The sequence below is a fragment of the Pyricularia grisea genome, chromosome VII (assembly GCF_004355905.1).
Source record: "Pyricularia grisea strain NI907 chromosome VII, whole genome shotgun sequence".
NCBI classification, from domain to species: domain Eukaryota; kingdom Fungi; phylum Ascomycota; class Sordariomycetes; order Magnaporthales; family Pyriculariaceae; genus Pyricularia; species Pyricularia grisea.
This window is the reverse complement of record NC_044975.1, coordinates 2,071,805-2,099,684: the sequence shown is the minus strand read 5'-3', so window position 1 is coordinate 2,099,684 and position 27,880 is coordinate 2,071,805. Positions and strand designations below refer to the sequence as shown.

The following is a 27,880-nucleotide window of genomic DNA, read 5'->3' as shown; positions in this document are numbered from 1 at the left end:
GCCACGACTATTCATCATCCATCATTGTCATCTACCACCGTGCACCTACCTACCTTGCCGCCGCCTCGCTGCCCAAACGGCCCTTACCCAGTCTAACAGCTTTTGTTGGCCGGTCGACCTGTGGAGGTAGGTATGTACCATACCTGACCTGTACTGTAGGTAATTAATGTACTTACCTAGTAGGTATGAGTCTTGCTTGCAGTTCACTCACCTCCATCGCCTCGCACTCATATGAAATGTCTCATTGGTTGGGTCGAATACACTACCCGCAACCCGTCTTCAGTGACCCATCCTAGATAAATTGTTCAAACTAGCCCCAGTACGGCAATACTCGGAACGCCGGGGACGGCAAACGTGCCAAATTTAATACTTTGAGCCGGGGTTAGGTTTGTTGGATTTAAAAGCTGCGAGTGGTGGATCGCAGTCGTCCAATAAGCCCCCCGGCCAGAGGATTCGTCGAGCCAGTAGTAGCACGTCGCCAGGGAGCTGACTGACCCACTCACAAGTCCACCAGTGCGCAGCACCACAGAGAGCCAAGAGGATCCCAAAACGCGCAGCGAAGGACACCTCCTCCCCTTACCTCACACGTTTTTCTCTGTACCTGCGCGCTATCTTGCCTGCCCGCTACGTACCCGGGCGGAGTTGGGCTTTTGGATACGCAAACGAATGTTCTAAAACTGCTGCAGCGCCTCGAAACTCCGCCATCAATTGTCCCCCTTTCCCCTTTCCCACCTCATCGAACCAACGCAATGTTCGATTACGCCCTCTAAACGAATAAAGCGACTCTTGTAGTCTGCTTTGAAAGAAAATAAAAAAAGTTTTGATTTTGAAAAAAGAGAGTTTTTACATCACTATTCATCTTCTTTTGCATTTCCATTTTTGGTTCCTCTTTTCTTATTAAAAAAACACCGTTTTTTTTATCTTGCACCCGCCACTTGTCTCTACTCCGTACCTACACATACACACCTACCCTTTAGTCTTGTGGCGAAGGGCATTCGTCACCCGCCTTTCCCACTCCGCCTTTAACAAAGCCTGTAATCTTTTTTATCTCTCAGCTGCGCGGCATTCACTTGCATTCTGCAACAAAGAGAAATAACCACAAGCATTTCTTGAAGGCCCTCCCAAAAAAAGACCAAAGAAAAAACGAAAAGCTATCAGATCAGGAGAGGTGATCGTGATTTCGCAGTCACACCAAACAGCTACCGAAGGAACGAATGAACGTATGACAACGCGTCTGTCATCCAGATCCACTTATTTTCATCTCTCACTCGCCACACTCACTGAAGGGCCCCATTTCCAGGCTTCCGCCAGAGACCCTGTCATACCACTTCCCAATTGGTGCCCAGTTCACAGCGCCTCGACCCACCCACTACAAGCCCAAAAGTCCCAAACCTGTCCTGCCCCAGCGGCAACAAATCGGGCACGCGGGTCTCGCCACTCTCCTTTGCCATTCACGCCTCCTAACTTCGGAAGGGGTAGGAGTCATCAATCATTCTCCCCCCCAGAACGTTAACACCACCAGGCAGGCTATTACTACTGGGGGCTGCTACCTAAAAAACCTCGCCCCTGAGAACACGCCTTGCCTCTGCATCGAGTCACATCCGGCCTGTGATCGATCTTTGGTTGTTGGCTTGTCACCTCAATAAAGGCGTCCCACTCTCTGCCTTCAGAATCCCGTCCTGCTTGCAACGCACCACGGGAACCCGAACCGACCGAAAATCGAGGACAGCAGGCAAGCAAACGACTAAATCAACACAACAACAACAACAACACCAATCCAATACACACCACCGACTTCCCTGACCTGGGGGTAACCGTTTTTTTTTTTAATTTACCTTTCTTGATACCTTCTTATTCCGATGATATCGATCTTTACTTCTTGATGCGTCTACAGTGAACTGCATCTCTCTTCGTCACCTCTTTCTTTATCTATTTATTACATTAGAACCATCTCCACTCAACCTTTTTTTTATTCCTCAAATACGCGATGCATCTTGCGATCTCATCGCTTACCCCAGTCGCCGCCATCTCAGCCTCGTATTCCGGTGTAACCGTCCTTGGAAAGTCAACTCGAGGTGCCTTTGTTTGAGCAGCCCTCTGCATCTCTATCGGATAATACAGCTCTTATACATTAGAGCTTTACCCACCCGATCGAGTATACGATTTTTCGACAACACACGGTTTATTGGTTTACAGCTGTTTGGCTGCGACTGGACTAGTCTGGTTTACACTTTGTGTTACCTGACACCTCCCGCATATCGAATCAACCCCCCCTCTTCGACCTTCACCCAAGCCAAGATGAGTAGCGGTGCGCGTGACTCGTCCGCCACCGCCGCCTTGCGCCCCGACCTCCAGAACAACTACAACGCGTCGCAGATTCAATATACATCCGTGTACCCATCTTCGTCTTTAGCAAAATCGGCATCGATTGCCTCCGCTTCGGACACGTCAAGCCAGATCTGGTCCGATTCCCTCTCCCAAACCTCCGACGACTCTTCCGCTTCTTCCGCTACCTCAGAGTCAGACTCATGCGATTCGCAATGTGGAAGGATATTAGCTCGGGATTCCGGCGTTGCCGTTGCCGAAATTCATGCACAGTCCCGCATTAGCTCATGGGCAAGGGCACAAAATCAGCAGCAGCAGCTTTTGCATGTCGATGTCCCGGTATCTGCAGAGCTCCGACAAAACCCTCGGCGCTCTGCGAGTGGGGCAACGTCTCGCATTGGCTGTCCTCCCACCCTTGTCCGCCAATCCGACCGCAAGGTCAACTTTGTTGACAGCCTCGTTGGTAAGCCATTTTGACAACTAGCTCTAGTGACTGCTTGCAGTCAGGTCGCATATACTCACACTCCCTCTCCAGATTCTTCAACGCAGATTGTTGAGGCCATCTGGCCTACATCCTCGGTGATCTGCCGCAGTGAATCCAGCAACAGTGTGTTGCCGCTGCGGACTTTTATCCAGGAAACCTTGCGCCGTTCCCGCACGAGCTATTCGACTTTGCAGGTTGCTCTCTACTATTTGATTCTCGTCAAGCCTCATGTTCCCGATCATGACTTCACTATGGAACAGCAAGATGACTGCCACGCGAGCCGCGCCCTCCAGTGCGGCCGACGGATGTTTCTGGCTGCTTTGATACTGGCCTCCAAATATTTGCAGGATAGGAATTACTCTGCGCGTGCATGGAGCAAGATCTCGGGCCTGGCTACTCATGAGATCAACCAGAATGAGATCGCCTTTTTGCTCGCCGTCAACTGGAATTTGCACATCACCAATGAGGTTTACAACCGTTGGACCGATTGTGTAATGAAGTTTACACCTTCGCAGCCGCCGTCTCCAGGTGGAGCTGCGCAGAGGCTTTTCGAACGGCAGTGCGACGAGTTCCGACATCTCGTTTTGAATCTCACACCCGATTTGACTAATCTCGAGGCTCTTGTACCATCGTCCCCATCCAAGACTCAGGAGCTGGGTTCATCACCACGGTCGTTGTATTCAAACTGGTCATCGGACAGGAGCCCCAGCTTCGACCGTGCCTCCCCTGAGGCCACAGTAACGCCTACCACGCCTACCCACTACACTGCGCCCATGGTCATGGAGCCAACACCGGCAACTGTATATACTCCCGGCCGGCTGGCTCCTGCCTTGGGCCTACTGCCCACTCCACGTTTGACTCCCCAGTCCAGCGGCTTCAGCACTCCCGCTGTGAGTGCTGCAGGCCACCTGCTGAACAAGGGTTCTTCCATGGGTCTTGCGATGGCCCAAGCCAACTCGGCTACTGCCACGCAAGCACCATGGTCGGTCCAGACCCCCTGGCCCACGGCTGTAACGTCTTCCCCGCACAGCTATTTCACAGCTCGTCGCTCCTCCTTGGCAAACACAATCTCTACAACTTCCTCACCAGAGTCGATGATTTCGGACTTATCCCGGACTTCACGGTCGTCCTCCATCTCATCTGCTTCGTCGCTGGCAAGCGCGCCGTCTACCAAACTGGATGTACAGGCGCGATGCCGCTACGCGAAGCTTTGCAGTGAGAGGTCTAGCCTGAGGCCCATCATCGCCACTGTCCCTGAGGACTACGAAGAGAACTGCATCACCTCGTCGCCGGAGCCCTACTGCTACCCGGTCGGCAAAGATGCATGTGCTGAAACGCCCCTGGCTCGCAGGGAACGGGAGATTGACGATGCTGCTGCGCGTGCACTGCAAGACTTGCACAACCATCAGTCCACTGTGCAGCGACCTGCTCCGGCCCCTAGGGCTGGTTCAAAGCGTGGTCGCACGGCATCCATGGACATTACTCAGGATCAAGTCAGGGAGCTGCTGAGAGCAAATCCGGTTTCTGCTTCATCTGGCTGGGCCGATAACCTGGTGCGTCCAAGATTCGGGTCGGCCATCAGTGAGCCTCTGCTGTCGCACGCCGCCCTTCGGGGAGACGGCCGAAAGCGAGTCTGCTGCTCTACTGAGGCTGCACAACAATTCACAATAAACCCTCTTCACCCTGCTGTAGGTGGAATGGGGGGACCTGGCATGTGGGATGGTATTCTTAACTGAACCTGACTATTCCATTTTGCTGTGGCCCTTTATATTGTTTTGTATCCGCTGGACACATTCGGTCCTGTGACACGATATTTTTATTACATTTTCCCGGTCTCGATTGCTAAGCCACTTCTTTTGAGCTTGACTTGTACCATGTATTTTGGGAAGTTACAGTCGTTGAAGTTGCGGTATACCACTTTTGCTACTTCTCATCTCGAAAAGTCATATTTTAGGGCGTAACAAGTTGGTCCTCTTTGCCGTTCTTGCATTGCATGGATCAAAATGGGGTCTTTTGTTTTTGTTTTCTTCAACATGTCATGGACGAGGTTTGGGGGCGTATGAATTTATTGAGCATAACAAGGGGATACTTCTGATCGGAGTTTGCTGCTAGAAAGTTTTGGCAGGCGGACTGATATCACAAATAGCTATATACGGTGGCTGGTCTATGTATGCCCATGCCTGTATCTTGGTGTCGTGTACGATGAGAGACAGAGAAAGACAGAGAGAGGAGATGGTTGGCGCGTTGGTTGAACAAGCATACATAAGACTTGCTAGTGTGAGGCAAGATGCCTCTACTTTTATCGAGTTCTCCAGCAATACGAGAGAGTTTTGCTTGGACGTCTCGCTAATTCACATTCCCTTTGTCTTTGATACTTGGCCGCGTTTGTTGTTGCTATGTGGATGATACATGAGTCGCAGTGCATTCTTGAGCGGGAATATGCATATACGTCAAGTCGTGACGCCCCGTCAAGGAACATGTTCACAGGCTTGATCCTTTACTTTGACAACAGTCAAGCTGCGTGGCATTTTTGGCCAAACCGGAGCGGGTTTTGGCACTTTACCCCGGCGGCTTTCACGTTGTTTCTCATGCGTGAGAGGATCGTCCTGGCTGGGCTGGCCAAGGAGCCAGCCTGTGGACGGGGGTTATGCAACCACGGCATTTTTCGTGCGGAACACTTGCGTCTGTTTGAGGATTTCGGTATGGCAGAAAGGCCATGCCACCTCATAGGATGGTCATGCAGACCAAAAGAAGGAAAGATACTCGACCAACAAGCAAGCGCATAACATCAGTTGTCACTCTGTCTCCCCATTGCTATGACCAAGTTGAGTCAGGGAAAACAAATAAAAAGTATTATTGGTATAATTTTTATTTAATTAATCTTTTTTATTGTTTATTTATTTTTATTCCAGCTTTTGTTGACTGTTGAGCTGAATGATGGCGTGAAACAGCCTGTTAACTGCTGGAGCGGAAACAACACCAGCGTCATTTACCATACCCTACGACACGACCTGAGAAGTTTGTTTACCGGGATAGTCGGCGTGGCGACAAAGCAAAATGAGAAGCTTCACTTTTTGTTGGCGCTTACAGAAATCTTGCAAAACTGACCGATAATCGGGGGACACATGAGGGGGCAAAGCTACAGGAGGGGTGAAGAAAAGAAAGAAAAAAAAAAAAAAAAAAGCCTACGCGCTTACTTCCACTCGGAACCCTGTGCGAGCTGAGGGGTGGGCGCGCCCCCAGGTCATAAACATAGATGACTTGGTGTGAAGAGATGTGAATTGCAGACTCCGTTGTTCTTAGCTCTCCTACCAACGATTGAGTGACTCATTCACGCAACAAGCTGGCATTGGAACCTGTTAACCAAGGGCTCCGCAACTAGAGAATTCTTGGTTGGGGACCCCCCCAAAGGCGGTCACGCTCCTGGGGCGAAGATTAGACTACCAACCAAATCTGATATTTTGTATGAAGAGAAAAGTGGAAGGGGTCCTTTGTGCGTTTCGGGCGTTTTATTGGCTTGTTTTGTTTGTTGTGCTTTTTTCCGGCTGTCCAAAGCGACTTTTTTTTTTCTTGTTCGTTGGCAGTTCGTCATGACTTGCAACATGACCGAGGTCCAGTGATCCATGTTTTCACAGCTAAACTAACCAAGAATGAAAAAAAAGTGCAGGACTCAGGGGATGGCGGGCTGAAAGGTTGCACAGTACTCGGAGTTCGTTCACGCGATGACTGACAGACAGTGATTGGTCTCTTGTCTCCACTGCTTACGAGAATGCCTATCTAGGTAGGTTCGTTATCGAAGCATAAAAAAGGCCAAGACCTTACTCAAGCAGACAGTAAACTTCCCAATTACTAAGTAGGTAGGGGCTCGAGAGTTATGTTTGCGCTTTCTTTTTGTCATGTAAAAAGCAAAAAAGAAAAAAAAAGGCAAATTTTGTATCGGTTTGACAAATCCAAGAGACCGGATGATCCGGGATGATCATTCATTCACTTGCTCGGACCAGGTAACGTACATTAGGCCGAGGGCCCTGAGATTATTTCGTCGCGGTGCGTTTTGACGCCACCTCATATTTTTTCTGCGGCTCTTTCTTGTTGCACTCCATCTCTTTCCGGCTGAGTATAATTCTGTGTCATGCTCCCAGCATTATATTTTGCCACGATGTGGTCTTTCAGCTGGCCCAAGATCTCCCCCCGTTGTCGCAAAGACAAACGTGGGCTGCCTATACGAGGCCTGCTGAAGGAGTGCTTACTATGATCTAGATGTGGATGGGGAAAAGGGGGGCACACACTGGCAACAGAGGGGGGAAAAAAATCTAAAGAGATGCGCGATGCGCACTAGCACGTCTTGGCGGATTATTTTGGCTTTTTTTCTTTCACGACACCGGGCCATCGCCCCTTTGACGATGGCGATGACTGTGGGGGTAATTACTCGGAAGGTTGTTGGGAACTCACTCCCTGTCGTTCGGCGGGAGTCAGAGGCATGTCGGACCAAAGGACGTCATGATCGAGTCCTTTCTGGCATGTTCCCTCGGAGACAAGCACCAGTCATAGCGCTCATGATGGGCCTCTAGAGAGGAGGTAAAGGGCCGACTCGCCGTTAGTCGTGCCTTTTTTTTTTTTTTTTTTTTTTTTTTTTTTGCCGGCTCTGCCTGGTACTGGGAAGCATGCCATCACATCCTGATTGCATCGTCGGATGTCGGGTGAGATGGTTAGGCGAAGGGTGTGTCCTCCTGAAACCTCGTCGTGTGGAAGTAAGTTGCTCGGAGTTCCGAGAGAGGTATTGTATCGTCGGTGACTCTCTTGTGATATTGGAGATGACCCACGAGTAGCGTTTTGTGATCAGTTATGACCCGTTGCCTGTTCGTTCGTGTGACAGCCCATCTGGGTAAGACGCTTCTTAGGCTGCTGCCTTGAGCGTAATCTTGGTACCGGGAATCATGACCCGAGGATCGCGATCCAACTACGGTAAACGAATGAATTAAGTTCTGTGTGCATCATTGTCGTCAGCTGGCGAAATTCGATGTCTGATGAAGGGGCGAAAGGACTTACCCCTATGGACTCATATTACTGTTGAGTTGCAGATAACAAAGAAGATTTAGACAAGTGGGCTTTGGTTGACTTGAAGTTGTCAAGGCTCTCAACTCAACTCCTTGAAGAGAGAGGTTGAGATAAGACTGATATTCGATACCCTGGTACGGTGTCTATTTGAAAGTCCCTTTGGAGAGTGGTGGTAAGTACCCAGCCATTTACTCTAAAATATGATAGGTGTCTCTAAAAATCCAGCTGGTCGCTGCGTCAAAAGTATGGGCTCGTGTCTGAGCCGTGGTTATTTTACATCTTTTAGTACATTGTAAGTTGGAAAAGCCCCATAAACCCTCACACTTTTTCGTCTGGTGTAGAGTTGAAGGACAGTATCAGACCCTCTGCGCCTATCGTCAGTAACCCAACATGCACTTTTTTTGTCCAAAAGACCATGGTTGATCATTAGTACATCGTTAGACCCATTTCCCCGGATTGGATGAGGTGTTGTTGGTTTTGTTTTTAACCCGCCGAAACTTATCGATGGGGCCCATGTTCCCGCCAAGACCCGGTGCGTTCCCCTGCTCAATAGTCTGGACATTTTCCCGGAACCACGAGGAAGTGGTGCCGCCGTCGGTTCCGTGCATCTTGACCCGCTGGACCTTTCGCAGCTTGACAAGGCCATACCTGCAGACCAGAAGAGAGAAAAAGATGGAGAAGGTGGTAACGCCAGCGAAGCCCCAGTTAGTCTCTTCGATGAAGTTCTCCAAGTTCATACCGTACAGACCGGCCAGGAAGGTACCCATGGCCAAGCCAAGGGTGCCGATGCTGAATTTGAGATCCAGAAGCATGAGGGAGTTACGATTGGCATCGAGAATGGCGCGAATGCTGCAATAATGTTAGCTCTTGTACGGCGAATACATGATGAGCGACTACAATCCTGTCAAACTCACATTTCCTCTGTGTTGCGGATGCTGGAAACCAAACTGCTCGCCTCCTGAACCACTTCATCACAGATTTTGTGGTACGACTCGAGCAGCATCTCAACCTCGGTGTGGTCATCCTCACCCCTGTAAAGGTCGTGTCTCTTCTCCGTCAGGTACATGGCCGCAAGGTCATCGTCGGCTTCGAGCAGTTCATCGATGGCATCTCGCACCAGCTTGGCCTTTTGCTCAAAGGTGCTGACCTTCTTTGAAAGAACGAGCAGGATTCGCAGCCTGTCACGGTTGATGTCGTCTTCGAGCTCCCGCAATACCCTGACCACGGGCTCACGCACCGTGAGGAGGTCCGCCTCCAACGCACTGGTGACCGAGATCAGGACAGCTTCTAGGGCACGGAACTCATATGGGAGCACCGCATTACTTCCCGCTGGTTGCTTCTGCCGTAAACGGCCCTGTAGGTCATACATGAAGGCTGATTGGTTGTATGATGTCTTTGATCCAAAGACGTCGAACAGAAGCACCCGGTCGGACTTGATAAGTACGCGAAGATGCAGTAGATTGATGAGAATAGCTGAGGGACGGACGAGGATATGCGGCAGGTTCGACGAGTCGATCTTGCGGAGATCTCGAGGGAGAAGACCGTACTGTCATTATCGTACCGTCAGTCATCGAAACACAGCCATGAAGTAAATCGTGTATGGAAAGATACAACATACCTTTGCAATCAGCTCGCTCTTCTTGTACTCCCCGTCTACTAATATGACCTCGCCGTTCTCGTCAACCTCGGTGCACCGTAGTCTTGGGTCCATGGGAGCGCGCATGAGCTGCGCCCGTCTGGATCCAAAAGTGAAGTTGTTGTCTGGCCCGCAGTCATCACTGCTGCCGGGACCTCCCATATCGCTCCCCAAAGACTTAGCGCCTCCCCAACCGAGCTTCTCCTGCCATGTCGGCTTGGTGGCTCGGGGGTAGGCGTTTGGCCGGTCTTCGTCCGGATATTGACCCCCTAGTGTACTCCTGGAGTTGGAGCCCCTCTGTCGGCGAAAGACGCGGGGCAGGATCTTGTTCATGTCGAATATGAAGTTCCTGCTACCGTCCCCCTCCGTCCGCTGAGGTCGCAGGTGGGATGTACAGAAGGAGCGACGTCCTGGTGGCAGAGCCAGCGTCTTGGCCTTGCATGTCAGCGCGCGCGGACCAAGGGGACCGTGAGCGGCGGGCATGACCCTCGAGGTCCTGCAGGTGGTCGTACTGGCCGCATCGAAGCTTAGTAGGCCATCGGTCTGGGAGCGCAAGAATCGAAGCAGGTTGTGGGAGGGAACCGGCAGAGGTGGTGCTGCCAACCGAGGCATTTCAGCAGAAGAATGCGACCCGGGCCATACGATTTGTTTTTTTTTGGACGAAGCAGTCGGGAAGTTGAATTTTTGATCTTTTCAGCAAAGCCTGTTGTAATTTCTCAACGGCCGAATCCAGTGAGTACGTTGTTGTGCTGCCATGTTACAGACAGGAAGTAATAATAACTGTCGCGGTTGAAGCGTTCAAAGCGAAAAGTTGGTTTGCTGCCGTCATTTTTTCTGGAAATGCCCCACTATGGCTGCGACGGTGGACTATTATTGGTCGACAACATGGATTGAAGAGAGGTGCACAAATGCAAGTGTGTATGGAGCCTACAAAAGTGATATCTCTTTCTTTCCAGTGCGATCTCCAAAACGTGATGAAGATAAAAGGGTAGGAGAAAGACAAAACAAGAAAGAAAAGAAACCCCTCCTCAAGTTGTACGTGGATGGCCGGTGTTTAGGTCAACTTTTGTGGGATTTAGCAAAATATTAGCTCTGCATTCCTAAAAAAAAAAAAAAAAAAAAAAAAAAAAAAAAAAAAAAAAAAAAAACGGTATGCAAATTCCGAAAATTCCGAGTGAAATATTTACCAAGAAATCACAAAACTTGCCCCTGACTATATCTTCAATGCATCTCGAGATTAACTAGACCACTACGGCGAAAACCCACCAATTCCAAGCCAACACAACCCTCCTCTTCTTTTCTCACCCAGGGATTTATGATCAGAACTCATAAAATTGTCTATCTTTTCGTCAGTCGACCATGATCAGAATCTCTAATAAACAAGGAAGGAGGTCAAGATGAAGTTGACGCCGATTCCCAAAAAGAAAGGAGCAAGAGGCAACAAACACCTTGTACAAAAAGGCAAACGCCGCGGCGATCCAGAAGCGGGCGCGGGTGAGACCCGCCCTTCAAAGCTCCAGAAGAAGCTCGCCGCCCGCCGTAGCGGCATCGACCCCGACGGCTCCCGCAGCAGGAGGAAGAAGTCGCTGCGGGACCTGCCAGAGTGGTTCCTGGTCGACGTGTTCCTCACAGAGAGCAACTTTAGCTTCCCGCGCTGCAGCGGCTTCATCGGCCGCATCCTCTCCCACCCGTATGTCTTCCGCCGCCTGATAGCTGAGGCGTTTGCCCCGACCTGGGACAACTGGTTCGGCTGCGCTGCTGAGGAGGTCATCAGCTACTCGATGTCCGTCCCGCACCAGATGGGTGTGCGTGACCTCGAGAGGTTCGGTGGCGATCCTAAATTGCAGGTACGGAAAGATTGGTTCTGTATGGGGGCTGTGACAGTTGCATGTCTTGGCCACGTTTGTCATTGATTCTGTTTTTTTTTTTTCTTCATCAGTATTGACACAAATACGCTTCTACAGACCAGCATCCTCGAGCAAAAGTGGTTGACGACAGCCAGACTACTGCAAGCTCAGCAAGTGTGGCTCGCAACCGGCCGGCGACCACAGCCGGTCTTCTACCGTGTGCCGTCCCCCTTTCTGCAGGTTCGACTCCGCCGCAAGGCCCCAGGTATTGGCCGGGAAGGCTTCATCAGAGACGAAGACTTTCGAGTGCAGAGCCAGTTCGATTTCGAGTTTGAAAAGGTCGTAGTCGCAGAGGAGGAGGACGTCCAGCGGCCTTATCCAAATATGCTTGAGGTCCACCCCGAGACCTCGATTCCTGACCGGCTGATCACCGGCCCCTGGGTCGAGGAGGATCTGAGACTGCTGTTCTGGCTGGGGAGGGCCGGCGCCACCATGTCCGAGAACCAGTCCTGGGAACTCGTCGTCGAGGCGCTAGACCGCATGATTGCTCTGGCGAGGCTCAGCAAGCTCGGGTCGCCAGATCACGAAGACACGCGTGCCATGGTGGGCCGGATCGTGAGACTCTTTGAGCTGTTTGATATATGGACAAAGCTGCCGGCGCGGGAGTGGGCGGAGCTGGAGAAGACACCCAACCTCGGCTGGTTGAGCGACGTACTGCGCACAAATTCATCAAGACAGTCGGTTTAGGGCGAAGAGATCAAGTGATATGACAGTATGATGACTAGGAGCCTGATGATGAATATTATATGAATTAATGGACTTGTACAAAGCAACAAAGTACATAGGCTACAAGAGCCAGATAGGCCAACTACATATCGGAGCAAAACGCATGTACATGGGGTAAATAGAAATGCAGCTGTTGAATAAATAGATGTCTAAATAGACGATTTCCCGGTCAAATCCACGACGGTATACCCTTCCGAGTTCCCATAGCAGTTTGAGCAAATAGATTCATCCATCTATAAAACAATCCTAAAGCCACAAGAAGGGGCATTTGCAGTGCCAAGGGAAAATGTGACCAACATGCATAGCCTGCCTGCCAACTTGTGGCATTTCGAAGCATCAGCTATAGCCGCCACACCGATCTCATGTCGCACCTGGGGGTTTATGACATATATTTGGACGTTGGTAAGAATTCTCTGATGCAAGAAATCTAGTTATTGGGGAATGGGTAAAGCAAACTGGCGACCATTTCAGCGAGCCCATAATTGGACAAATCAGGCACCCAATGTCGCATTAGATAATCCGATAGATCGAGTCATTACATAACAGCGAGCGTTGAATCAGCGTTAAGAGCAGGATAAAAATAGTCTTAATGCTCAAACTAAACCACCCCTGCTTCGCAATGGTAAACCGGACGTTCCATATACCTTTCAGCCATACGGCTTTTCGACTAATTAAATTGGCCGAAAAAATCGCGCCCGTTTTAATTTAAGGACATTTTGTCGATTTTCGTCGCAAACGATATAAATCTTACCATATTGCGAATAATAATTTTACCCGCTATAAAAAAAAAAAAAAAAAAAAAAAATTTACGCCCCTATTACCTATTACCGAACCCAAATTAAAATCCCCTTTATTATTTTATACGAACAATTTACTATATATTTTAAAAAAAAATATATCGGCGATAATATCGAATTTAATATTTACGGAAATATTCCCATTTACGCAATTAGCAATATATTACCTTCCGTCGTTAAATTTAAATATTTTATTATTTATATTTTCGTTTTTTTTATTACCTAATCCCGTATTAAAAAATAAATAGGAATTTACGTATTTTTCGTATAAATAACGTTAATTTTCGAACGAATTTAATTCCGAACGTAATAATATTATTTCCAAAACCGACCCCGAAATCTTTTTTATCCGAAATACCTTTAAATTTTGGCGTAACGGTAACCGATATACCAATTTTTACCAATTTATTTACGTTTGGATAATAATGCCAAATACCTATAATATTTCCCGTTCCGCCGCGCGACGGATATATTATTTTAAAAAAATATTAAAAAATCCTATTATTCGAAAACGTTTACGTAATAACGGGGTAAAATACCGTTTTAACGAAAAAAAAAAAACTGGTTTTATTAATACCGCCCCATTTCGTTAAAAATTCCGGGGTTTAATATAATATTTTTTTAATTTTAAACGTTTCGAACTAACAAATTTCCAATTCCCGGGGACGGAAAAATATTTCGCCAAAAATATTTGTAATATGGATTGGTTTAAATAAATATTCGATACATTTTTCCAAAATATTCCAATTAAGGCCCTAATATTATTTATATTTATAATATTATTATTTTCGTATTTTCGGAGCTACCGCCCGTTTTATATATTATTATAAACCGCGAATTTGCCATATTAAGCCCCGAATACCCTTTCCAAAACCACAAACCCCCTAACGTCGACGGATTAACGCGTTACGTTAATATTAGCCATTTTAATTTACGGATATTCCCCGCAAAAAAATAATTATTTGTTACGCGCATTCGCGATATACCTTATATATAACGGGGTTTTAAAACGTATTATAAATACGTTATCCGGATTTGGAATATATTTATTATATAAAACCATTAAACGGTAAACGCAATAATTTATTACCGTTGCCCAAATACGTAACAAATAATAGTTATTTATATATTTAATATTAGAAATAATAATAATAATATATACATATAAGCCAACCTAAAAAAAATCGCCCGTAACCCAATTTTATTTTTCGTATATAATAATTTTAATTTTCTGGAAAAGGTGCAAAACTTTGGTTATAAAAGGTATAACCGAATATAAAACCTAATTTCGTACCTTTTTATATTAACGTTAAAATTTAAAAAATATACGTAATCCCAATAATATACTATTATACCCTTCCACCAAAAATGGTTGCAAACGTTCAATTTTTTACAATATCCGGATATTTATTATAAAAACGCTAAATATTACATTTTGGACCAAATTTGCGGTTTTTTATTTCCCGATAGCCCCTTTTTACCCGATATAATCCCACAATACCTTATATTCGTATAAATTATACCAACATTTTACTTTATCCAAATTTCCGCTATTATAAAAAACGAAAGGGATTATATAAGCGTTATCCAAATTTATAAAATCCTATTTAAACATTTTTTAAATTTAAAAACCACCCATTTCGATTATTTATCCGTCCTAATTCTCGTTTATAAGGATTAAAAAACGATATTATATATCCGCGCCATATAAAAAACCTATATTAAATCGTTTTAACCTTTCGATAAAAAATAATAAATATTGCCCGTACCAGGGTTTTTTTATATCGAATTTAATTTTATTAATTACTTTTGGTATACGTATATACCCATTATATCCATAAATATAACGGGATTAGGAAAAAATAGCAAATTCCAAAAAAACAAAAAAAAATTTTACCACGTTTTACGGTTTTTACAAAATATTTTCCATTCCCGTATTTTATATATTAAAAACAATCGCAATTTAACGTACGATTTGCGAAAAACCTTTATAATTTACGCAATTTTAGGGCCAATCGCGAATACGTTACGCAAAATTTTGGAAAATATCTCCCGTATCCGTATTAATAATAAATATTATATAATGTTAACTAATAATAATATTATATATTATACGTATTTGTTATTTTAAAATAAGTGGGAAAACGAAAAGGATAAAATAACGCCTAATTTCGATTTTAACGCCCCCGACCTATTATATTTGGGTATAAAAAAACTAATGGGCGATAAATTGGCGGCGTTTAACCAAAAAATTGTACGTTCCGATAACGTATTAAACCAAATAAATATTAAAAAAACAGGGAAATATTTAAAAAAAGGAAATAATAAACCAAATAAATTAAATATAAATGGAATAATAAATATTAAAAAAAAATTAGTTTACGGGATATACGTAAAATCCGACGAAAAAAAAGTATAAATATTTTAAAAATAAATAATATAATATAAAAAGCAAATTAATTAAAAATAAATAGGTTTCCATTTAAAATAAAACGTAAATAAAGGCCCGAAAATCACCTTCCCCGCAAATAATAAAATAAAACAAAATACCGGGATATATACCCATATAATAATTTTAACCATAATAACCAAAATATATATTACCCCCCTTAAACCCCCAATAAAACGACGAACCGTTTTTCCACTAATTTTATCCCTTTTATTAAACCTTCCTATTATAAACCTAAAAATAAAACCAAATAAAAAAAAACCCCATTTATAATTTTCGTTATAATAATATATATATATAAACTTTATTTTTCCACCAATAAACCCTAATACCAAATTACGAAAAAAAAACAAAAACAAATTAAAAAAAAAAAACGCTTAATAATGGCCAATTTTTTTTTAAAAAATGGGATTTTTAAGGCTACGCTTTTTTTTACGGGTAGGGGTCCGGGTAAACGAACCAAACGTTCCTTCGCCTTCTTCTTTATTTTCGACCAAAACGGGTATATATGGTTTTTTAAACAAATTAAAATTAATTCCATTATAATCGTTACTAAATTCGACCGACGAAAAAAGTAGGATAATAACGGCCAAAAGGTCGTATTTGCCGTTATCCTAAATATTTTTTTTAAAAAACGCGTTAATTTTCCGACGTTTAATTACCTAAATATTAAAATCCCTTATAAACGCCCTAATTACCCGTATATTTTCGGCAATTTCGTAATATCCGTTATTATTTTTAATCCATTTTATTAATTTAACCATAAACCCCTGATCTATAATGGTAAAATCGAAATAAAGCAAATATATACGATTAATATAATCGCTAATTGTATTACGTCCACTATTTTAATCCTAATATTGGTAATCGATATAAATTAAACCAAATAATAAAATAAATACCGAGGTTTTTTCGATTAAATCCTATTCGTTAAACGGGGTAAAAATATTAAAAACGAATATAAAAATAAAACGGGAATAAAATTCGCCCATACGGCGCGTTTTATCGGAATAAAAATCGTTAAAATGTTATAAAAGTTCCGTTATCCAAATAAAACAGTTAAATAACCAGAAAAATATAACCGCTATTACCTCGTACGTTAAAAACTGTTTTACAATAGGAAAAACGATAACCTCCGGCAAACGTATACGCGTAATATATTTTAATAATATTTAATATATATTAGTAAAATCCGCAAAAAAAAAATTCGGGAAATTAACCTTTCGGAATATCCGGTCCTTTACCCAATCGAAAAAGGTACCCCGCACTTCGAAAATTTTCCAAATAACAGGTTTAAATTAACCCAAACAAATTAACCAACCATAAATTTGCAATTAAATATTGGCGTTCCATATTAAAAAAATAATAATACCGGTATAATAATTATAATATAAATTAAAACCGGCGTTCGAAATATTAATATTTAAAACGCAAACGTTAAAAGTAAAATTCGATTCGGTAAAATCGGTAATTGCTTTATTACGTTCGGCTTGGAATAAACCAAACCGGATAATAATTACGCCGAAATTGGCCTTTTCCAAAATAACAGCGATTAAATTAAAAAAATTAGCAATAAAATTTAAAATTATAATAATCGTTATATAAAAAACAAAATTGGAATTTATAATAATTATTACAAATAAATAAAAAATAAAAAGGCGATTATAATTATTATTATAATAAAAGTAATTTACGATTAAACCTATAAATTCGACGTTATAACCAAAACGCGCTAACCCTTTTTTTTTCTTTTATACAAATTTCCACTACGCGGATAATAAAAGGAAATTCGTTTAATATAAAATAAACCATTTTGGCCCTATTAAAAAAAGGTAACGTTCGGGAATTAATACAAATTTTCGAATAAACCCAATTAAAAAAACCGTCGCCGTTATATTAAATTAAAACGTTAACGGTAACCGATTCGAAACGGGTTTTTCTTTTTTACAAATTTTTTTTAAAATTTTATCGGATATTGCGGTATTTGGCTTTAAATTCTACATTTTTTAACGCTAAAATCTTATTTAATTCGGCCGAATCCGCATTCCGGATATCGTTTTCGGCGTAAATTATAAACCAAAAAAAATAATTTATCGCTAAAAATTGCAATAATCGGATTAATTCTATATTTAAAAAGGACGAAATTTTTTGCCCTAAATTTGCGTTATTCCCGTTTACGTTATTCCCAAATAGGGCGGTATTAATATCGTTTATATCCTTATTTACGAAAAAAGTGGAAATATTTTTTAAAATAATTTCCGTATTTATTATTATATTTTCGAATCGGTAACCAAATTGCAATTCTTCCGTAATAATATAATAAAAAAGGATTTTTTCGCGGGGATAAATAATAATACCGTTCGGTAACGTTAGTCCAATATTTATACCGCGACGTATAGTAAAAATACCGGTATAATAGATAATAAACGTTAATTTGGCGTCGGACGTTATTATAAATATAATAAATTCCAAAATACGAAAATAAAAAAGCCATTATTTCCAACCTATCGATTCGAATTTTATTAACGAAATTTTAATATTAAAATTAATATACGAAACGACGAAATAATTATTACCGTTCCAAATATACGTCGTTAAAAATATATTTTCCTAAAATAAACTTTTAAAGCGGGCGAAAAAAATTTAAACCTTATCCCATATTAACGTACCGGGCCTAATAACGTTCCTAATTTTATTAATAATTGGGATTGCGGTAGCCAAATCCCGATTAATATAAAATACGAGGCGAAATACGCGGTATATTATAAATTCCCGGTAACGGAAATATTGGGCCTCGTTTCCAATTATCCGTTAAAATAGGGTTTTAAAAAAAAAATATATAACCAAACGTCGGATTTATTTAATATTTTCGCCAATGGAGAAATCGTTTTTACGGCCGTCCTTACGTTAACGGGATTTAACGAAATTATTAATTTTAAATAAAATATTATTAAAAAATGGAATTGTAATAATTATTACGAAAAAAAAACTTATTGGGAATTATTAATTACGTCGAAATCGTTATTAATTTCCTCGATATCGGCGGCGCGTAATTAAAAGGTAATATTACTAACAGGAGCCGATTTTATAAGGCTACCCTGTACCCAAAATAAATAAATAAACAAAATAAATAAATAAAACGCATGCACGCACAAAGCTTTAAATATTACGTCTTTTTTTACAATAAAGAAAATAAGACAAATAAGTAATATAGCTTAGTGGTATAATTCATATAATAAATATAACAATAATATAAAGTGCATGAGTTCGATTCCCAGTATTGTCGCATTTTCTTATAAATGCAATAAGTGCAATAAGTGATCCAGGTGAACGGTTCCAGCCAGCCCTACGTGGCAGAACCGGTCACGTGGTTCTACCCCGCACTTCCGGCAATCCGGATCGAAGAGATCATGCCATAGAATTGGTACACGTATCCAATTCTAATACTTTACATAATAACGAACATAACAACAATTAATTGTGCAATCAATTATACAAACAATACAAATTTCTACTATCCGCTAGCAGACGGTTATTTGCCATTCTACGGTTTAATTATCCCTACAAGTAATCTCCAACTTTAAAACCTTAAAGCTACCTCGTAACCTCCCTCAAATTACCGGCCTTAAAATAGGCCAAATAACCGAATATATTCGCCATTAAATAAAAATTAATTAAAAAATATGAATTATAATTATTATTATAAAAAAAAAGAAAGCTAAAAAATTTAAATTATAATAATAATTACAAAAATTTGAAAAATTAAAAAGTTTAAATTATAATAGCTATTATAATAAAAAAGGGAATTATAGCCTATAAAATATAATAATTATTATAATTTCCAAAAAATATAAAAACCTTTTACCTAAAATATTTATATATTATACCAGGGTATTGGTCGTTTCGTAGCCGAAAACGATTATAACCTCGTTTATATTCGACGAATTGCTATTAAAATAATATACCAAAATTTGGCCGTTAACGCGCGTTTTCGTCGCGGAAATTCCAACGTTCGATTAAATACGTTCGGGTATTTGGGCGATCGGAATTTTTTAAATATTACGAAAAATATTATTTCCGGTTTTAAACCAAGCCGGGGTCGGATATTATTATCGACGTTAAAATAATTAACGTAGCCCAAATAAGGGTGAATACGAACCATTTTGGCGATATTAATATTCCCGGCCCTGCGTTAAACCGTAATTGTTATCGCCGTCGGTATTACGCCTTTTTTAATTTAAAATTTCTTTTAAAACGGGGCGAATAAATGGTCCAATAAACCGGTATTTTTATACGACGGAAAATAATATTCCGGTTAAACGTAATTTACCGGTTTATTATCGGGGCTATCGTCGGGTTTAAAACGTAATTTTATTATTTTCGTAAAAACGGTTTTAACGGGTAAAATAATATTATTAAATTATCGTTAGGGTAATGGCGATTTTTGGTTAATATCGTTTGCGTTAATAAGGTCGGGCGCGTTAGTTAAATTAATACCGGAACTAATACCGTTTTCGTTAATAGGATCGGGCGCGTTAATTAAATTAATACCGGAATTAATATTATTTTCGGTAATAAAATCGGCCGGCTTATTAATGGTGGGATCGGCCGGTTTATTAATGGTAGGATTAACCGGTTTATTAATGGTAGAATTAACCGGCGTATTAATAGTAAAATTAACCGGTTTATTATTAGTAGGATTAACCTATATTTTAATGGTAGGATCGGCCGGCTCGTTATGGGTAGGATCGGCCGGTTTATTATTGGTAGGATTAACCGGTTCGTTAATAATGGGATAATTAGCCGGTTCGTTATTAGTAAATTCGACCTATATATTATTGGTTTATTAAAACGTATTAAAAAAACCCGTACCGTTATCGTTAAAATTACCGGCCCTTTTATCGGTAATATTATCGTTTTTAGGGTTAGGGATAAGAAATAAATTTAACGTTACGTTTATTGTATTAAAATAATTTTGTAATAAAACGCGGTTTTTATACGCAATTTAAAATTTTATACCTACCCAGTAAATCGGCTTGTATTACCCCAAATTCTTTATATATTAATTTAATACCTTCGTTCGGGTTATTTTTTACGGTATGGTTATAAAACCGGTCGGTAAATCCGTATTTAAAAAAATATGCCCGAATATAAATTATACGGGCGCGTTAATTTTTTTGCCCTTTTTACCGCTTTTTTTCGAAAATATCGCGATTTGCGATTGTAATTGTAACTATTATTACAATTTTTTAAGGTTTAATACAAAAATTATAATTATTGTTACAATGGAGTTAATTAGGCTATTCCGGATTTAACCGAATAGGGTTATAATTATATTACGTTTGCGTTAATAAGGACCTACTTTCGTTATAATAAGATTAATCCCTTAATAATTGGGTGGGTGCGGATAACTTTGTCCAATTAGAATATATTTAAATAATGTTTAATAATTTTAATTTAGCCAATATAAAATATTTTTGCGATTGTAATAGTTATTACGTTTGGCGACGAATTTGAATATTGGCTTAATCGTTATAATTTTAAATTAACAATTATAAAATCGAATTGGTAATAATTAATAAATTGGTAATAAAAAAAAAAGAAAAAAATTGGAAAGGGAAAAAAAGGAGATATTTATAATTATAACAGGGTATAAGGCCCTTAATTACTTAAATAATATTTCCGGTAAAACGGTGGGCCCGATTAAATTTGGGCGTAATAACCGTTACAATTTGTAAAAATAAAATCTTTTACTAATATAAAAATTTATCCCGGAAACGGGTTTTTTTCCATTAAATTTACCCGCGGTCGCCCAAATATTTAAAGCGTAAAATATTAAATTAACGTTATTTCGTTAAACGATTTTAATGCCACCGTAATTTTTTTTACGAACGGTAAATTTATTTACGACGGTAATAACGATACGGGCCGCGGTTATATAAAACCTATATAATATTCCAATTATTTGTAATACCCGCCTAAAAGAAATAAAGCCGCGGTTACGTTAAACTTATATAATATTTTAAATCTTCGAAATATACGTCTAAAACCGAAGCGATCGGACGGTTAATTTCGGCGGAAATAAGGCCCAATTTATTTAATATAATACCAATAATATGGTAATATTCGTTCGCGTAAAAAATTCCGTAACCGTACCTAACCCTTTTACCCCCGTAATAATAAAAACGGCAAAAAAATTATTCCTATTTAGGGTATTGGATTTTTTTAAATAATATATAAGGGATTTAACCTTTTTACCCCCGTAATAATAAGGACGGCAAATAAATTATTTTTACCTAGGGCGTTAAATCCTTTTAAATGGGATATAAAAAACGGATTATAAACGAAATACGGAATAATTTCGCGTTATTATAAAATTGCATATATAATAAAAATATAACGGGGCAAATATTATTTTTTGGGAATTGTGGACAAACTGGCGTTAACCTTTTCTGGGGTTTTTTTCGTATTTATATTTACCTATAAAAATATAACGTAATGCAATTATATATATATAATTTATATGGTCGATTGGCCATTTTTCCGCAATTTTTATATTATTGCAAATACCGTAACGATTATTATAATTGGGCTATATTTTATTTTTTTATTGGGCCGTTAAAAAAATACCTTCGCCGTTATATAAAAATAACGTTTTAACGTTTTCGTATATATTTATATGGAAAATATAAAAAATATATATTAATTTCTATAAATATTTCTTCGTAGTACCAATATTAAAAAAACCGTTAAAAAGTTTTTAAAAATTCGCCGTATTACCCGTAAATATAATGGTAAATTGGACTATTAACGAAAAAAAATCGGGATTTTATACCCGTATTTTTACGGAATTATACCTTATTTAACGATTCCGTTATCGATTTCGTATTATTAACGAACTCGTATATAATTATAATATTTATCGTTTAATCCGTTATTGTTTGCGCCGTTTTTTTCCGTTTTAATTATTTAATTAATTGGCCGGTTACGAAAATTTTATAATATTTATATCCCCGCGCCTTTTCGCCCGTTTTTATTAAATATAAAATTTGTAATTTTTTACATTATATTCGTAAATTTTGGGGAATTTAGCTAGGAAATAATCGCCGTATTGTTTAAATTATAAATATAATTATATAATTGGAAAATATTCCAGTAAATTTTTTTTCGTCCAAACCCTATTATAAAAATGGACGAATATTTTGGCGAAAATGGCGGTCTTTAATTATAATAACGTTAATTACGAAGGTAAATCGTATAAGCGTTGCGGGTTTGGAAATAACGTAATTATTACAAAATAAATACCCTATTTTTCCAATTATTGGAATATATAAGCTTTTTTGGAATCTTTTTTGGGTAATTTATACGGTTGTTTTTTTACAGGCAGGGTTAATAAAACCCCGATATTATATTGGCAAACGTTATAATAATTTTTAAAATAATTTATTATATCGGGTGGTATTATTTCCTATATAAAATTTAAAATAGCGTACCGAAAATAGGGAACGTTCGTAAAAACGTATATATTTAATACCTGCTATTTTAATTTCTTTTTATTAATTATATTTTATAACGACTAATAAAAAGGAATTTGTGGTTTAAATATACCGAAAAGGCCGGTTTGGGGGGGTTTTACCGGTTGTAAACTATTATTTTCGTTTAAATTTAATTTAGGTATATTTTAAAGGTTTATAGGGAAAAATCGCGTTTATAAATACGTCGAAAAATCCGATTACGTGGTTTGTAAATTATTACCATTTTATCGTAATACTGCGGGCGTTTTGGCTGGTTTGGCTGTAAATTTTGGCCTAATTAATTTATATTTCGCGATTAAATTTTGGGTATTAAAATACCAATAAAACGTAAAAAAATATGCGGTTTTTTTAAAATTGGGCCCGCGTACGGCTTTTTTAAACCTTTATTACAAATTCGCGGGGTCGTTTAATATTAACGTTTTATATTGCATTACGCGTTTTACGTTTTATATATTTATACTTATACCCAAAAATAAAGTCGTAAATATAATTCGGGTTTTGGATTCCGGTTTGGAAAAATCCTTATAAATTTTGGTTTTATCGATTTTTGGTATAAATAAATCGTACCGAATAATAGTATCGATAGCGTTTCGTTTATTAAAACCCCGGGAAATAAGGTTTTTTATTAAAAATTGGCGTATTTAAATAATACGGTTTTTGTTATTTATATATACGATGGTTTTGGGGATTTAAAAGGCGGTTAATGGGGTAATATTCGCGGTTAAAAAAAAAAACGCCTATAATTATTAGCGAATAATTTACATTCCAAATATTATATTATAATTTTTATATCGGGTTTATTAAAGGGAATACGGACGAATTGTATTATTTTTTTATAATAAAATTGGTCGAAAATATAAATTTTAATTTTTATTGTAAAGGTTGCGGTATATTTAAATATGGGTACGGTTTTTGGTATAATTATACAAACTATACGTAATATAAAAAACGTTTTTCTAAAATCTTTTTACTGTAAAATTATATTAAATTCGTTAATAGTAAATAATGCGATACGTTGGTAGAAAATGGGATTTCGTAGGAATTTAAAAAATCGGTAATTAATAGCTTATTTTGGATTTAATAAAATATATATATATTCGCAAATAATATACGGATTTTAAAAATTATCGTATTATAAACGGTTAATTTTGGTAATTGGCCCGGGGTATTTATATTTATATTTATTATAAATTGGTCGATTAATTTAAAGTTAACGGCGGAATACCGTTATATATTACGGAATTATTTTTCCCCCAATTTATTTAATAGGATTATTTGGATAATAATCGCGTTATTCCGAATAACGAATATAATTTATAATATTAAATTTTTACCGTAACCCGTTTTCGCGAATAATATAACGTTTGCTATATGGTAAAAAACGCGGTATATACAATTAATTTAATCGTAATAAGGGATTTGCGGGGGAATATTGGGTAATATTTGTATATTTAAAAGGCGTATGGTAATTACAAAAATAAATTTGTATTGGAATATTGGGTTATTTAGTATTTTGGTTTGTTTATATAATTTCGGAAAAGTATTAATAATAATTAAACCGTAATTCGAACCGGTGGCGAAATTAGGGTCGTTTGGAATTGCGTTAATTTGGTTTAAAAAAAAGGTATATACGGAAAAATATTTAAGCATGGTATATATATAATTTCGTCGATATAACGAAAGGTTTGGGGGAATAATAATTTTTTTTTTTTAAAAATTATACCGTATATACGTTATTATATCGTCCTACGAATTAAGGATAATAAATCCCTTTATTTGTTAGTAAGTATTTTTATATGTAAATATTATTTTCGTTTTTACGATTTTTTACATATTATTTTCGACGGGTTTTATATGGTTAAGGGAAAATAAAGGGTTAATATCGATATTATTGGCGGTTTAAAAAATGCTAATTTTTATTTGAAAATAATAGAAGGCCTATATTAAACTTTTAATCGAGTGGAAATATTGTAAATTTTTCAATTTAAAGTAAAAGCCCTGCTAATTCCTATTTTTAACGATATATTTAATTGTTTTTATTATACGTTATTGCGAAATTATTGCGTAGTAAAGCTGTTTAAAATGGCGAAATTACCTCTATTTAAACCCAAAATAAACAAATTGTCCTTAGACCTGAACCAAAGTGATTTTTGGTTGGACCTACAGGTATAAGCAAAGCTACGAATTGAGCCACGGTTTAATTAGTGGAGCTCGCGTTTAGGGATAAGCCCTGAGATTAGGATAAAAGAGCCTCCGCGCTTTTTTGGCTAAATAACGCTACTTAACCCAATATATAGCTTTCCTACCCTATTAATTCTGCCTGCACGTATTCGTTAATATGCGTCAATTATAAGCCCGGTATAATAATAAATTATTGCAATTTTTATTTTACGTAAATTGCGTTAAAAATTATATTAATAACGTTATAATAATTATTTTTTTTTTTTTTACAAATTAAGGGTTATTTCCGGAAATAACCTTTATTTTCCCAAATCTATTAAATTTGTTATAACCTTTAACGAAAAGTTTTAAAAGTCGGTTATAATATTTAATTTTTAAATAGGGTAACCAAAATGGTTTAAAATTTACCGCCAAAATACCGAAATTTTACGTATATAAAAGTTAATAAACCCGAATTTACAAACCGATAAGCCGTTTTTAATATTTAAAAAGTTTATAAAAACCGTTACCGAACGGTTTAAACGCGTTAAATTCGAAAAATATAACGTTAAATTTAAATTATAAAATATAAATACGATTCCGTAAATGGTAATATTACGTAAAATCGTAAAAACGTTTTACGAAAAGGGTTAATTAGTACCGAAAATATTGGAAAAATTTATTAAATTAATAAGCCCTATTTTTTTTAAAATAAAAAACGCCGTAAATAAAGTTTTCGAAAAAAACGAAATATTAAATAATTATATAAAAAAATAGTTTAAACGGGTTAATTTATTATATTAATAGGTTGTTAAAAATACCGATGCAACCTATTTTAATACGGTTTTATTTACCGCGTACCGCAACGGGTAAAATACGTTTTAAAAAACGGTTAAAATATTGTAACAAAAGTTTACACCCTTTAAATTATACGTTAAAAAACAGGCGATTAAAGATTACCGCGTTGCGTTAATTTTAACGCGTATTACAAATAATAAAACGAATTGGTTTAAAATTTACGATTTAATTTACGAAAAGGTTCGCAATTACTAAATCGCTAATTTTAAAAGAAATATAATAATTCGGAAATTCGTATAAACCGGAAAACGTTTTCAATTTTTATAGGCCATAAATTTACGCAATAAATTAAATAAACCAAATTATTTTATTACCTTAAATTACGTTTTTAAATAGTTTAAAAATGCGTTTTATAACGATATTATTAACCCTTTAATAAGTAAAAAACGTAATTTCGCTAAATTATACGCGATTTTTGGAAAATTTATTTTAAAACGTAATTCAAAACCGATTTACGCGCGGAATTACGATAAAAATAGGAAATTACCAATTTAAAAATACTTTTGCGGTAATAATTATCGTTACCCTTGGTAAATAAAAAATTGTTACGCTTTAATTTACGCTTTAACCGGGAAAAATCCCGGAATAAAATTCCGTAAATTACCTTTTTTATTTAAATGCAAATAAATATAAAAAAAGTTACGGAAAAAACGTTGGAAAAAATTTAAAACCAAATTCGTAACGGCCGGTATAATCCCGGAAAAATGGGGTATATCGAACGGAAATAATAAATTAATTTATATAAATAAAAATTCTGTTATAATTTTTTTAACGGTTTATTTATCGATTAATAACGAATTTTAGGATAATTTTCCAGGCTTTTAAACGTATAACGTTAACGGAATTAACGTTTTTACGTCGATAAATACCTCGTATAACCAATATTATAGTAATATATTATTTAATAATTGCTATTTAATATATTTGGTAAACGATATAAAACGATTGGACCCAAAATCGTTACGTAAACCTAAAAAGAATAATCCGCGTTTTATATTATACGGTATATAATACGTACAAATTATTACCTATAATAAACGTATAATAAAAAAAATTTTTACCAACGGGGCGGTATTAAAATTTAATAACGTCGTTTACGTTAAAAATTTTTACGTAAATATTATTTTAAAAATTCGTTTAAAAAAAAAAACGTATAATATAACGGTTTGGATTATATATTCCGTATTGGGAATATTAAAAGGAATATTTTAATATACAAATTGGAACGTCGAAATAATATAATTTTTTTACAATATAAATTACCTAATAATTATTTGCGCGTTCCATCCATTATACTTATAAATTTTACCGGTATAATAAATTTTATAATAATTAACGGATAAATAAAAACCCCCAAAATATTACAAAAAAACTTTATGGGAACGTTCGACGAAAAAAAAGATAATTTATTAATTTGGTATAAAAAAACCGGTTATTTTGGTCCGGAAACGTTAAAAACGTTAATTTACCGGGTTAAAAATATAAAAATTAAAGGATTATTATTTTTAAAATGTAAAACGTACGCCCAAACGTACGGGAAAATAATAATTTCCAAACGTTTTCGGGAAAAATTTTACCGTTTTTATTATATAATATATTTAAATTTATTTTATTTTAAGAAATCCGGTATAAAAAAAAGGTATTTATTATTATTTAAAAACGAATATATAGGGCGTTTAACGGCCGTTTTATTTAACGGGAAAATTAATAATAAATTCGTTATTACTATTTTTGGGTTTAAACAGTAAATAACGAGATAATATGGTCTTTAAATTATTAAATTTTTTTACGATAACGAGCCTGCTTTTATAGCCTATACTGGGTATATTTACTACTAAAAACACTGTTTAAATATGGGGATTAAAATAAAAATTCCCCCAATTAATACCTACGAATTTAACGGCTAAATAAAACGTTTAAAATAAAAAGTAATTATACGCGCGTTTAA

The 27,880-nt window shown here is 37.8% G+C and overlaps 3 protein-coding genes across 3 annotated transcripts; 2 read left to right on the top strand and 1 right to left on the bottom strand.

Moving 5' to 3' along the window:
• The first annotated feature begins 580 nt into the window (after window positions 1-580).
• On the top strand, window positions 581-5,719 carry PgNI_10632 (uncharacterized protein). Its single transcript, XM_031130605.1, has 2 exons — window positions 581-2,788; window positions 2,861-5,719. The coding sequence occupies exons 1-2, from the start codon at window positions 2,299-2,301 to the stop codon at window positions 4,543-4,545; spliced, it is 2,175 nt and encodes a 724-aa protein (XP_030979739.1). The 5' UTR covers window positions 581-2,298; the 3' UTR covers window positions 4,546-5,719.
• Window positions 5,720-7,491: 1,772 nt separating this feature from the next.
• PgNI_10631 (uncharacterized protein) lies at window positions 7,492-10,254 on the bottom strand. The gene is made up of 4 exons (XM_031130604.1): window positions 9,483-10,254; window positions 8,779-9,410; window positions 7,856-8,713; window positions 7,492-7,791 (listed from the first exon to the last, which is right to left on the bottom strand). Exons 1-3 carry the CDS (start codon window positions 10,110-10,112, stop codon window positions 8,302-8,304), a joined length of 1,674 nt encoding a protein of 557 aa, XP_030979736.1. The 5' UTR covers window positions 10,113-10,254; the 3' UTR covers window positions 7,492-7,791; window positions 7,856-8,301.
• A 643-nt stretch (window positions 10,255-10,897) lies between these two features.
• Window positions 10,898-12,246, top strand: PgNI_10630 (uncharacterized protein; the record flags this gene model as incomplete). Its single annotated transcript, XM_031130603.1, has 2 exons — window positions 10,898-11,347; window positions 11,465-12,246. The coding sequence occupies 2 exons, from the start codon at window positions 10,898-10,900 to the stop codon at window positions 12,092-12,094; spliced, it is 1,080 nt and encodes a 359-aa protein (XP_030979737.1). The 3' UTR covers window positions 12,095-12,246.
• Window positions 12,247-27,880: the final 15,634 nt, after the last annotated feature.

Coding starts and splice junctions, on each gene's coding strand:
- PgNI_10632 (XM_031130605.1), top strand. CDS start 2,299: ATGAGTAGCGGTGCGCGTGACTCGTCCGCCACCGCCGCCTTGCGCCCC. Junction 2,789..2,860: donor CTTTGTTGACAGCCTCGTTG/GTAAGCCATTTT, acceptor CTCCCTCTCCAG/ATTCTTCAACGCAGATTGTT.
- PgNI_10631 (XM_031130604.1), bottom strand. CDS start 10,112: ATGCCTCGGTTGGCAGCACCACCTCTGCCGGTTCCCTCCCACAACCTG. Junction 9,411..9,482: donor AGAGCGAGCTGATTGCAAAG/GTATGTTGTATC, acceptor CGATAATGACAG/TACGGTCTTCTCCCTCGAGA. Junction 8,714..8,778: donor ATCCGCAACACAGAGGAAAT/GTGAGTTTGACA, acceptor ACATTATTGCAG/CATTCGCGCCATTCTCGATG.